The sequence below is a fragment of the Rana temporaria genome, chromosome 11 (genome assembly GCF_905171775.1).
Source record: "Rana temporaria chromosome 11, aRanTem1.1, whole genome shotgun sequence".
NCBI lineage: Eukaryota > Metazoa > Chordata > Amphibia > Anura > Ranidae > Rana > Rana temporaria.
The window spans coordinates 125,887,852-125,900,069 of record NC_053499.1 but is presented as its reverse complement, the minus strand read 5'-3'; the positions used below and the strand labels follow the sequence as shown (position 1 = coordinate 125,900,069).

At 44.0% G+C, this 12,218-nt stretch overlaps 1 protein-coding gene across 1 annotated transcript in view; it reads right to left on the bottom strand.

Moving 5' to 3' along the window:
* LOC120917633 (C-factor-like) overlaps positions 1-11,979 on the bottom strand; it is a 34,323-nt gene extending 22,344 nt beyond the window's left edge. The window contains exon 1 of the mRNA XM_040329082.1: positions 11,743-11,979. Coding sequence (XP_040185016.1) covers positions 11,743-11,889 — 147 coding nt within the window. The 5' untranslated portion in view covers positions 11,890-11,979. The remainder of the gene's footprint in view (positions 1-11,742) is intronic.
* Positions 11,980-12,218: the final 239 nt, after the last annotated feature.

Here is a 12,218-nt window from a genome sequence, read left to right as displayed (position 1 = left end):
TGCAACTAAAAAAGGAAAAGAAAGGTGCCTCTAAGTGCAGTGGGCAAAATGTAATAAAGTGCACAAAGGGTTAAAAGCACTTACAAGATCGTTGAGTGTTAAAAGACATGATAAAAATCACTAGTCCTCATCTGTGGCATGTGTCCATGTGGCATGATGGTAGAGAGCAGTGTAGAGCCGTCCAGCAGCTGTAAAGCGTTCTCTTATGTGTTGGAGAAAGGAGGCAGCGGGGAAGCCTGTGTTCCGGGTTCACGCAAGGCTGATGGTGTCAGTGGGGAGAAGGGGGCGGTAAACGCGTTTTCGGAGCATGTGCGGCTCCTTCGTCAGACCTAGTTTTTAGGGGTTCCAAGTAATTTTCTAGCAAAAAAAAAAAAAAAAAAAAAAAAAAAAAAAAAAAAGATTTTAAACTTTTAAACAAGTTTGAAAAATAGGCCTGGTCCTTAAAGCGGGGGTTCACCCGAAAAAAAAAAAATTAATATTCGATTGAGGCGAGTTGTTAGAAGCAAAAATCGGGTGTTTTTTTTTAAATCATTGCAGTACATACCGTTTTAGAGATAGATATTCTCTGCGGCTTCCGGGTATAATCTGCGGGACTGGGCGTTCCTAATTGATTGACAGGCTTCCGACCGTCGCATACAGCGCGTCACAAGTTGCCGAAAGAAGCCGGACTGCGAGTCGGCTCTATAAGGCGCCTGCGCACCGACGTTCGGCTTCTTTCGGCAAAAATCGTGACGCGCTGTATGCGACGGTCGGAAGGCTGTCAATCAATTAGGAACGCCCAGTCCTGCAGATTATACCCGGAAGCCGCGGAGAACATCTATCTGTAAAACGGTAAGTACTGCAATGATTTAAAAAAAAAAAAAAAACACCGATTGTGCTTCTAACAACTCGCCTCAATCTAATGTTAAAAATTTGTTTTTTGGGTGAACCCCCGCTTTAAATGAACAAGCTGATATTAGAAGCAGATTGGCTACCATGCACAACTACACCAGGTTCCGAGTGTACCAGTTTTAGTAAATCAACCCCTATTCAGAGTAAGTGTTTTGCCTGTTTGGTCAGTCAGGTCCAACTGCCTTGACTTTTGCAAAGTGTTGCTTTTAAACAATTTTCCTCCCAACTGAAATACCTGCCTAACTACATTCACAGTAGAAGCATTTATTTATGGGGGAACCTGTTCTTTCACAGTAAATAGCAAGATATGGTAAGTTCCACAGGTGGGTTTTTTTAACTTCAGGACTCGAGCAGAGAAATTTCCAACCACCTTGGTATTAATAAAGGCTCCATAAATTAATTTGAAATAGTCATTGGGTGGTGATTACTGACAGATATATATATATATATATATATATATATATATCAAATTTATGTAAAAAAAAAAAAATTATATGTTTGGGGGTTCCATTTAATTTTATGCCAAAAAAAAACAAACAAAAAAATGTTTTTAACTTGTAAAAACACGAAATCTCAGAAAGAGGCCCGGTCCTTAAAGGGGTTGTAAAGGTAAATGTTTTTTCACCTTAATGCACCCTATGCATTAAGGTGAAAAAACATCCGACGGTAGCGCCCCCCCCCCCCCCCCCCGAACCCCCGTTTTACTTGCCTGACCCCTCGAAAGTCCCGCGCGCGCCGTCCACGTCATCCTCTTTGGTTCCCAGCCTGGCCGTTGATTGGCTAGGCTGGACAGATTGATAGCAGCGCAGCCATTGGCTGGCGCTGCTGTCAATCACATCGGATTACGCGGCGCGCCAGGGCCGACTGATACAGTCGGCGGCTATGCCCGCCGCTGTATCACGGGAGCGCGCTCGGAAAAGCTTTCCACCATGCGAGCTCACATGAAGGTGGAAAGCTTTTGCGAGGAGCCGAGACAGCCGCCGAGGCACCCCAGAAGACGTGGATCGGGGCTACTCTGTGCAAAACGAGCTGCACTGTGGAGGTAAGTATAACATGTTTGTTATTTAAAAAAAAAAAAGAAAAAAAAGTTTACCTTTAGTGTTGCTTTAAGTAGCTAACTAATCTTTTTTTGTATAATTCTCCTTTAACCACTTGACAACTGGGCACTTAAACACCCTTAATAACCAGACCAATTTTCAGCTTTCGGTGCTCTCACATTTTGAATGACAATAACTCAGTCATACAACACTGTAACCAAATGAAATTTTTGTCCTTTTTTTCCCACAAATAGAGCTTTCTTTTGGTGGTATTTGATCACCTCTGCGGTTTTTATTTTTTCCGCTAATAATGAAAAAAGAACGAAAATTTTGTAAAAAAATGAATTTTTTTTCATTTCTATTATAAAATTTTGCAAAAAATGAATTTTTCTTCATAAATTTGGCCTAAAATGTATACTGCTACATATCTTTGGTTAAAAAAAAAAAAAATTGGGTTATTATTTAGTCTGGGTGAAAGTTATAGGGTCTACAAGCTATGGTACCAATTACTGAAAATTTATCAATGCAGGGAGCACCTTCAGGCGTTCTGGAGCACCCAGACCAGTTCTGACATTTCTCTCCTACATGTAAAAATCATCATTTATTTGCTAGAAAATTACATAGAACCCCAAAACATTATATATGCTTTTTTAGCAAAGACCCTAGAGAATACAATGGCGGTCGTTGCAACTTTTTATCGCGCATGGTATTTGCACAGCAATTTTTCGAACGCATTTTTTTGGGAAATAAAACAGTTTTGTGCTTTTTTAAAAAAAAAAACATTAAAGTTAGCCCAATGTTTTTGCATAATATGAAAGATGAAGTTACGCCGAGTAAATAGATACCCAACATGTCACCCTTCAATATTGCACACGCTTGTGGAATGGCGCCAAACTTCGCTACTTAAAAATCCCCATAGGCGACGTTTTAAATGTTTTTACTGGTTACATGTTTTTAGTTACAGAGGAGGTCTGGGGCCAAAATGATTGCTCTCGCTCTAACGTTCGCAGCGATACCCCACATGTGTGGTTTGAACACCGTTTTCATATGTGGGCGGGACTTACGTACACATTCGCTTCTGTATACGAGCACGCGGGAACAGGGGCGCTTTAAATATTTATTTTTTATTTTTATTGTTCATTTTACTTTATTTTAGTTTGACACGTTTTTCCCCAAAAATAAATGTTTTGATCATTTTTATTCCAATTACAAGGAATGGAAACATCCCTTGTAATAGGAATATAGCATGACAGGTCCTCTTTACAGTGAGATGTGGGGTCAATAAGACCCCACATCTCACCTCTAGGCTGGGAAGCCTGAAAAAAAAAAAAAAAAAATGATCCTGGCTTCGATCGCAGCGGTGAGTCAGAAGAAGCACCGGAGGGCGAAGGGAGTGGGGACGTCCACTTTTGCCTCCCGTAAGAACGATCAAGAGGCGGAACAGCCGCCATGATCGTTCTTATGGTGTAGAGAATCGCCGACTGAAAAAAATGATATCTGAATGATGCCTGTAGCTGCAGGCATCATTTAGATATCCCTGCACAAAGTCAAGGACCTCATATGACGTGGGCGGGAAGTGGTTAAAACACATTTTTTTCCCCAGAGTATTTTCTGGGTATTGCAGAGTATTGGCCGGGGTATTGCAAAGTATTGGCCGGGGTATTGCAAAGTATTGGCCGGGGTATTGCAAAGTATTGGTGCGGGGGTATTGCAAAGTATTGGTGCGGGGGTATTGCAGAGTATTGTGTGGGGGGTATTGCAGAGTATTGTGTGGGGGGTATTGCAGAGTATTGTGTGGGGGGTATTGCAGAGTATTGTGTGGGGGGTATTGCAGAGTATTGTGTGGGGGGTATTGCAGAGTATTGTGTGGAGGGTATTGCAGAGTATGGTGCGGAGGGTATTGCAGAGTATGGTGCGGGGGTATTGCAGAGTATTGGTGCGGGGGTATTGCAAAGTATTGTGTGGGGGGTATTGCAGAGTATTGCGCGGGGGGTATTGCGCGGGGGGTATTGCAGAGTATTGCGCGGGGGGTATTGCAGAGTATTGCGCGGGGGGTATTGCAGAGTATTGCGCGGGGGGTATTGCAGAGTATTGCGCGGGGGGTATTGCAGAGTATTGCGCGGGGGGTATTGCAGAGTATTGCGCGGGGGGTATTGCAGAGTATTGTGCGGGGGTACTGCAGAGTATTGCGCAAGGGGTACTGCAGAGTACTGGCAGGGGGTACTGCAGAGTATTGCGCGGGGGCATTGCAGAGTATTGCGCGGGGGCATTGCAGAGTATTGCGCGGGGGCATTGCAGAGTATTGCGCGGGGGCATTGCAGAGTATGGCGCGGGGGCATTGCAGAGTATGGCGCGGGGGCATTGCAGAGTATGGCGCGGGGGCATTGCAGAGTATGGCGCGGGGGCATTGCAGAGTATGGCGCGGGGTTTTTGCAGAGTATGGCGCGGGGTTTTTGCAGAGTATGGCGCGGGGTTTTTGCAGAGTATGGCGCGGGGTTTTTGCAGAGTATGGCGCGGGGTTTTTGCAGAGTATGGCGCGGGGTTTTTGCAGAGTATCGCGCGGGGGGTATTGCAGATTATCGCGCGGGGGGTATTGCAGAGGTTAATGCAGAGTATTGCACAGGGAAGGCAGAGTATTGCAGGGGTTAATGCAGAGTATTGCACAGGGAAGCCAGAGTATTGCAGGGGTTAATGCAGAGTATTGCACAGGGAAGCCAGAGTATTGCAGGGGTTAATGCAGAGTATTGCACAGGGAAGCCAGAGTATTGCAGGGGTTAATGCAGAGTATTGCACAGGGAAGCCAGAGTATTGCAGGGGTTAATGCAGAGTATTGCACAGGGAAGCCAGAGTATTGCAGGGGTTAATGCAGAGTATTGCACAGGGAAGCCAGAGTATTGCAGGGGTTAATGCAGGGATGGATGGATCTGTGACTGCAATAGTCACAGATCCATCCACAGCGCTGCTGACACCCCGCGCTCCCCCCTCTCACACTGTATCGATCGGTACAGCGAGAGGAGAGAGGAACCGGCGTCATCAAATGACGCCGGTTTGTTTACCTGTGATCGCGCCGTCATTGGTCGGCGCGATCACATGGTAAAAGACCGCGGTTGTCGGTCAATTACCGAGATCTGTGTAGCGCCGGGTCTCATAGACCCGGCGCGCACAGAATTTTCAGTGTGCGCGCCCGAGGCGGCGCGCATTACTGCTTCTGGTGGGCGCCGTTAAATAACGGCGACCCCCAGTTAAGCAACCACCTTGCCGCCGTTATATGACGGCGGCTGGTGGTTAAGTGGTTAAGGTAGGGTGACCAGACATCCCCAGTTTCAGGGGACAGTCCCCTGATTGAGGACACTGTCCCCGGACAAAGTCTGTCCCTGGTTTTGTCCCCAGATTAGATTTAATAGGGGACAGGGGTAATTTCAAAGACAGTCAGTGCAAAATTAAAATAAATTAAAAAAATAGAATTACACCGCCGTGCCTACTAGCATAGGTGGGGTTGTATTTTTCCCATTATCTGTTCCCCCTTCTGATGATCATGTGCTGGTCGGAGCGGAGGGAATATTTCTTCAGTTTCCGGCGCATGCCCATTCAGCTTCGCTCGCATGTTCTTCTGCCTTGGCTCAAATCCTGGCCAGCCACCTGCCTATCTCCTTGCCTTCCCTGGCGGAGTGATCTTCCTCCGTTCCGAATCCAGTAGTAGCCGGGGCCCGGAGAGTAAGACTTGAGAGGCGGGCGGCGACGGGCAGAGAGTCCCCGATTGTTGCCATTACTAGTGAAGAAAAAATATGTCCCCGGATTTAATTAAAAAAATCTGGTCACCTTACTTTAAGGGGGCGTGGCAGGGTGTGTGTCCTTTTGCCAATAGGTATCCCTCACTGACATGTCAAAACCTGTGTCAGGAATACATAACACCTTTCTCTCTTTTCCATAACGGGGAAGGTGTTTTGTAGTCCATTTAGGTAGCAGGGGGCAATGCTAACTGATAACTTCTTGTACTTGCTGCATCTGGACTGTTATTACCTCACATTTCTGGATTGATAAACCGTCTTTTTTTTTTTTTTTTTTTACACTTGTCAAAACAGATTTAATAACACACTTTTAATGGTAGATTTAAAGTTTTATTAAACCCACAACAGTAAAATCGGTCTGTATATGCAGTAAAGCATGCTTTCTATACTCACTGTGGAGCCTAAGAGGTTAATCCTCAGCATTGTGTGTATCTCCAGAGTACAGAGAGTTTTTTTCTTGGGAGAATGCATGTGATCAGCACAACCAATCAGCACTAGGTCAGGGGTCTTTCAGTCTCATAGGACAGTCAGAAAGCTCTTTCTACAAGCTTTAACCAGTGCTTGGCTGGATACTGATCGAAGTCACAAGACTTATATACTGCTGATGAGAAAAGGGTATTTAGCTATTTATAAAAAAATATTTGCATTTCGATGTTCCATGTGCTGTGGGAGACCAGATATAGTGAATGCAGGCTCCTGCAAATGCAAACATTTGTACAAAAGAATAACTTTTGTTTGCTTTTAAAATTGGATCATGGAATAAATGGAATTTCCTCTGCAGAGGCGCATTTTGGGGGCCCCACTAGCGGCTGAATTAGCTTTACCGCCACCGCACCACCCGCCCCAGTGTGAAAGGAGCCTAAGGCCCCTATACCGCCGGGATTGCCGCAGGAATCGGCCGATAGCGGTGCAGTATTAACCCCCGCTAGCGGCCAATAAAGGGTTAATACCGCCCGCAATGCGCCTCTGTAGAGGCGCATTGCGGGCAGTATTGCCGCGGTTTCCCATTGTTTTAAATGGGAAGGAGCAGTATACATGCCGATCCTCTCACCGCTCCAAAGATGCTGCTGACAGGAGATTTTTTTCTCTCCCGCCAGCGCATCGCCTCAGTGTGAAAGCCCTCGGGCTTTCACATTGAGTAGGCAGTGAAGGAGTTTTTCAGGCGCCTGAAAAACTCCTCAGTGTGAAAGGGGTGTAACTAGGCAAGCTTAATGGCCTGTACACATGATCAGAATATTGTATGTAAAATACTACTTTCAAATCGATCGTACGATAATCTGATCGTTAGTACACATGCTTTCGAGAGCCGATCATGACAGTTCATCCAAAATGATCCTATGGGAAAGGCACAGAAAAATTGTACGATACTAGATCATACGATTTTCATTCAATCAATATAGTTGTCATTCGAAAATACAACACAAATACATTACAACACGTGACATCACCGTCAAATTTTTATTCTGTCGTATGAGAATTTTAGTAATCTTTGTAAACTCTTCATTTTCGATATGAGACTAACATGTAAAGGAAAAAAAATAATAATCTTGTGTGTACCAAGCAAAAGTGTTACATTTGGAGACAACAATATAAACAAATGCAGATTTTCAGGATAATAAACAAACACATTTAGATCTATCGTTAGTTCAATATTGATAAAAACAGAGTTTGATTATTTGTCAGCACTTTGCTCTTTGTTGAAACATGCTTGTTTAGGTAATTGTAGCCGTTATAGTGCAATTGCAACACAATCGAGTAGTGTCATACTGTTTGTGATATTTTTAAACTTGCACTAAGGGCTCTTTCAGACGGGCGGCCCGTTTTTAGGCGGACCTGAACGGGCGCTCTGTGCTCCTCTATGGAGCCGCGGATGTTAGCGGTGACATGCCGGCTGACATCCGACCTGATCCGCCAAAGTGTGACGGAGGAAAACCCTACTTTTCCATCTGTCTGGCGTATCGGGTGAACACAGACAGACGGTCCGTGTTCATCCGATCCCCCCATAGGGGAGACAGGAGAAAAGACAGGGCGGTCCCTGCACAGTGTGCGGGGACCACCCTGTCATCCGCCGGCTCATCGGGGATCAACGGAGCGATCCCCGCTGAGCAAGCGGAGGTTCACGGGGCGGATCATTACTGATCCGCCCGTGTGAAAGGGGCCTAAGGCTGGGTCCACACTGGTGCGATCACAGACATTCCGTGCGATTTGTACCGCATTGCTGTGCAGATTAAATGCGATGTCCATCCGATGCGAATTCAGATAAACCGTATGGCTGAAATTGCATTCGCATCAAAATGGTGCAGAGCCCTTTTTTTGGTCCGCACTGGAATCAGATCGCATGGGTGTTCACATCATTCATGCGATCCGATTCCTGCATAATATGTCAGTTCACACTGCGATCTGCAAACCGGTCTGGGGGTGTCATTAACTTTACATTGACACCCGCAGCGGTTCGCAGAGGTCAGTGTGAACCAGTGTGCGATTTAGGTGCGATGCGGGAACCATCACTGAATCGCAGGGTTTCCTGCATTGTGCCAGTGTGAACTGGGACTTAGACTCCTTTCACATGGATGGCTGGGGACAGAAAAAAAAAACACAACAGGTGGTTGAGCGGTTTTGCTGCCCCCCATTCTATCATTGCCCCTAAATGGGGTTGTACACTTACCAAAGCATTAGTGTTGCCACCTCATCCCTTTAAACCCGAACACATTAATTACACAGGTTTTGTGGCTGATTAAGGTGGTAATTAAACACACTCTACATTAAATTAGCATCAGAACCTGTGTAATTAATATGTGTTCAGATTTAAATGGATGAGGTGGCAACCCCAAGCATGATGTGGCTGCACCACCTGCCAAACTCATCCATTAAAAGGGTTGTAAAGCTAAAAAAAAATAATAATCCCTAAATAGCTTCCTTTACCTTAGTGCAGTCCTCCTTCACTTACCTCATCCTTCCATTTTGCTTTTAAATGTCCTTATTTCTTCTGAGAAATCCTCACTTCCTGTTCTTCTGTCTAACTCCACACAGTAATGCAAGGCTTTCTCCCTGGTGTGGAGTGTCGTGCTCGCCCCCTCCCTTGAGGGGGGAGGGAGCGAGCAGGAGAGTCAGGACGCTCTCTTCCTAACAGATAGAGAAAGGAGCTGTGTGTTAGTGGGCGTCCTGACTCTCCAGTAGTCCAAGGGAGGGGGCGAGCATGACACTCCACACCAGGGAGAAAGCCTTGCATTACTGTGTGGAGTTACAGACAGAAGAACAGGAAGTGAGGATTTCTCAGAAGAAATAAGGACATTTAAAAGCAAAATGGAAGGATGAGGTAAGTGAAGGAGGACTACACTAAGGTAAAGGAAGCTATTTAGGAAGAAAAATGTACCTTTACATCCCCTTTAAGATCAATGGGAGGTCGTCACATTGCAAACCAAGCACTGGGCTTGCGACGTAATATTTCAATACAAATTCCCCCATAAACAAACATTTAGGAGGAGCAGGATCGCCTCCTGAACACCTGGCAGCCACCAGTGATAGGGTCCTTTCACACGTGCGGACCGTTTTTTAGATCAGTTTTTTATCATCAGTTGATCCGTTTTTTCATCCGTTTTTCATCCGTTTTTTTAGAACTTTATTTTTATTATATATTTTGATGAAAAACGGATGTTAGTGGATCGGATGTTAAACGGATCGTCCGCTAACATCCGTTTTTCGTCCGTTCCGTTTTTTCGACGGAAGAAAAATAGGGTTTTCTTCCGTTAAAAAAAACGGAGCTTAACGGAGACTGATGTTAACGGACGTTAGCGGATGCTGATCCGCTAACGTACGCTATCCCATTGGAAAGCATTGCAGTCCGTAAACGGACGTATGAAAAAACGGACGAACGGTCCGCACGTGTGAAAGGACCCTTAATTTCGTCGACTAAAACTTTTCATTCGACTAAATGAATACTATTTTAGTCAACTAAAATAACATTTTAGTCAAAAGACGAAGACTAAAACTAAATTAAAATTTGACTTCAAAATTAACAGTGGTCTGTAATGCATGTTCATAACTTTATTTTTTTTTATTTTTTATACGGTTTTTATTAATTTTCCAAAACACAGACAAAAATTTACAATTACAGAAACCAGTAAGAAAACAAAAACAGAACCAAAAAACAACAGATGAAAAAAAAAAAGGCCCACATACATACATTGGTCTTACATGGTATTTATGTAAGTCTTACGATAGACATTATATCAGGTTATAGAGAAAACAAATAAAAACAACATTAGATAATACTCCTGTTAATTCAATTTTCAAATTTGGGAGCGATGTAGTCCTATAGTATATACGCCGATATAATACCATAAAATATAATATAATACCATAAAAAAATAACATATTGCATTTTTACTCCAGCAGTATATAATGAGTTTGGAAATTGTAGAGAAATGTTAACTAATGCATTACAATTTAATTACACTCATTCGATTTTAGACAACTAAAATGAGTTTTAGTCGACTAAAATGTACTGGAGATTTAGTTATACTAAATACCACTAAAACAATGGCAGAAGACTAAAATGGAACTAAAACTAAAATGGCATTTTAGTACTAAGACTAAAACTAAATCGAAATTTGCTGGCAGCCACTGCTCTACAACCTTCTAAAGGCCCGTACACACGGTCGGACTTTTGGCCAACAAACTTCAAAATCAACAAGTTTTCAAATTTGTCCGATTGTGTGTACGCTCCATCGGACCAACTTTTTCGGGTTTCATCGGACAAAAAGTTCGGTCTGCAAACGGACAAACTTTACGACAACAAAAGTCTGATGGTGCCGAGTCCGACCGTGTGTACAGCAAGCCATCGGACTTTTGTCCGAAGTACAAACACGCATGCCCAGAACCAATGTTAAAATCAACCAACAATAGCAGAAGTTAACCAAAGGGTGGCGATAAAGAGCAGAAAAACCACATGATGTTGGGAAAGTTTTAGAAAAGTTTTCAGAAAAGTCCAAGCGTGTGTATGCTATGGGTGTGACCGGACAAATCACTTCGGACAAAAATCCAAGGGAAAGTTTGTCGGATATCCGACCGTGTGTACGAGGCTTAAGGCTGCATTCACACTATAACGCGGCGTATTTTGCCGCGACAAAACGGGTCGTTTCAACCTATTTTTTTTTTACAACACATTGTTGTCTATGCCGAACGCCGAAAGCCGCCTGAAAAAAAGGGTCCGGGACTTGTTTTCAGGCGGCAGGCGTACAGCGTTTCGGCGTGAGATGTGAACCATCTCATAGACAACAATGTAAAATCGCCCCTCCAGCGGCACGAGCGTCGGGCATAAATACGCCAAGGTGTGAATGCAGCCTTAGACTAAAACTAAATCGAAATTTGCTGGCAGCCACTGCTCTACCACCTTCTAAGAAGTGATCCCCACAGATCGCTTTTTACAGAGAGGTAGACAATGGCACTTGTGTTACATTTTCAGGAAAAGTTATTAGGGGGAGATGGATTGTGTATAATACTGATAAACAAAACTAAATGAAAAATAGAAATTTTTCTAAAGCTTAGAGTATTAGTACTGTACTGTACATAGTACTAGTTGGACCTGAAAAGAAGGGGGGTGGACCCTCAAAAGGTTGTCCTTAAAACGTAACTGTTAGTGCAAATAATAATGAATCACAGACCGTACTCTCTGGTGGTTATTTACTAAAGGCAAAACCACTTTGCACTACAAAGTGCAAAGTGCACTTAAAATTGCACTGAAAGTACACTTAGAAGTGCAGTTGCTGTACATCCGAGTGGGACATGCAAGGAAAATAAAAAAACAGCATTTTAGCTTGCACATGATTGGATGATAAAATCAGCAGAGCTTCCCCTCATTTCAGATCTACCCCTCAGATTTACAGCGACTGCAATTCCAAGTGCACTTTCAGTGTAATTTCAGGTGCACTTTGCACTTGTAGTGCAAAGTGCATTTGCCTTCCGTAAATAACCCCCTCTGTGTTGTTTAAACACGCCAGTTAATGTTTGCGTTTAGTGGGATCTACCTGGCTTTGCGGTCCATCAGGATTCCGGCAAGCAGCGAAGATCTTCTGCGGGGGATTTGGGCTCGTTAGGAATTGTTGCACAAATTCCAGTCCTAGCCCTCTGCTGGAGCCGGTGATGAGAACAGACTGGATCTTGAAGTCAGACATTGCTGGGTTCTGTCTTCTTCCCTTCTGTAGAATGCTGTCTCTTGTCCTCCTGACTTGTTCACACAATGCCCTTAGGACCCTGCACTCCCTCTCTATGCAGGAAGTAAATGGAGCATGTGACCAGACAGGCAATTTCTGGAACATTAACACTTTCTTTCTCGCTACTTAGCATGGATTTGTAAACCAGGTGATTGTATTTTTTGGATCCCTTAAATGTATGTACAGTGTGTGTGTGTGTATATATATATATATATAGCTGGATTCAGAGACGCTGCCGCAACTTTAAGGCGGGGTATCGTATTTACGCTACGCCGCCTTAAGTCAGAGAG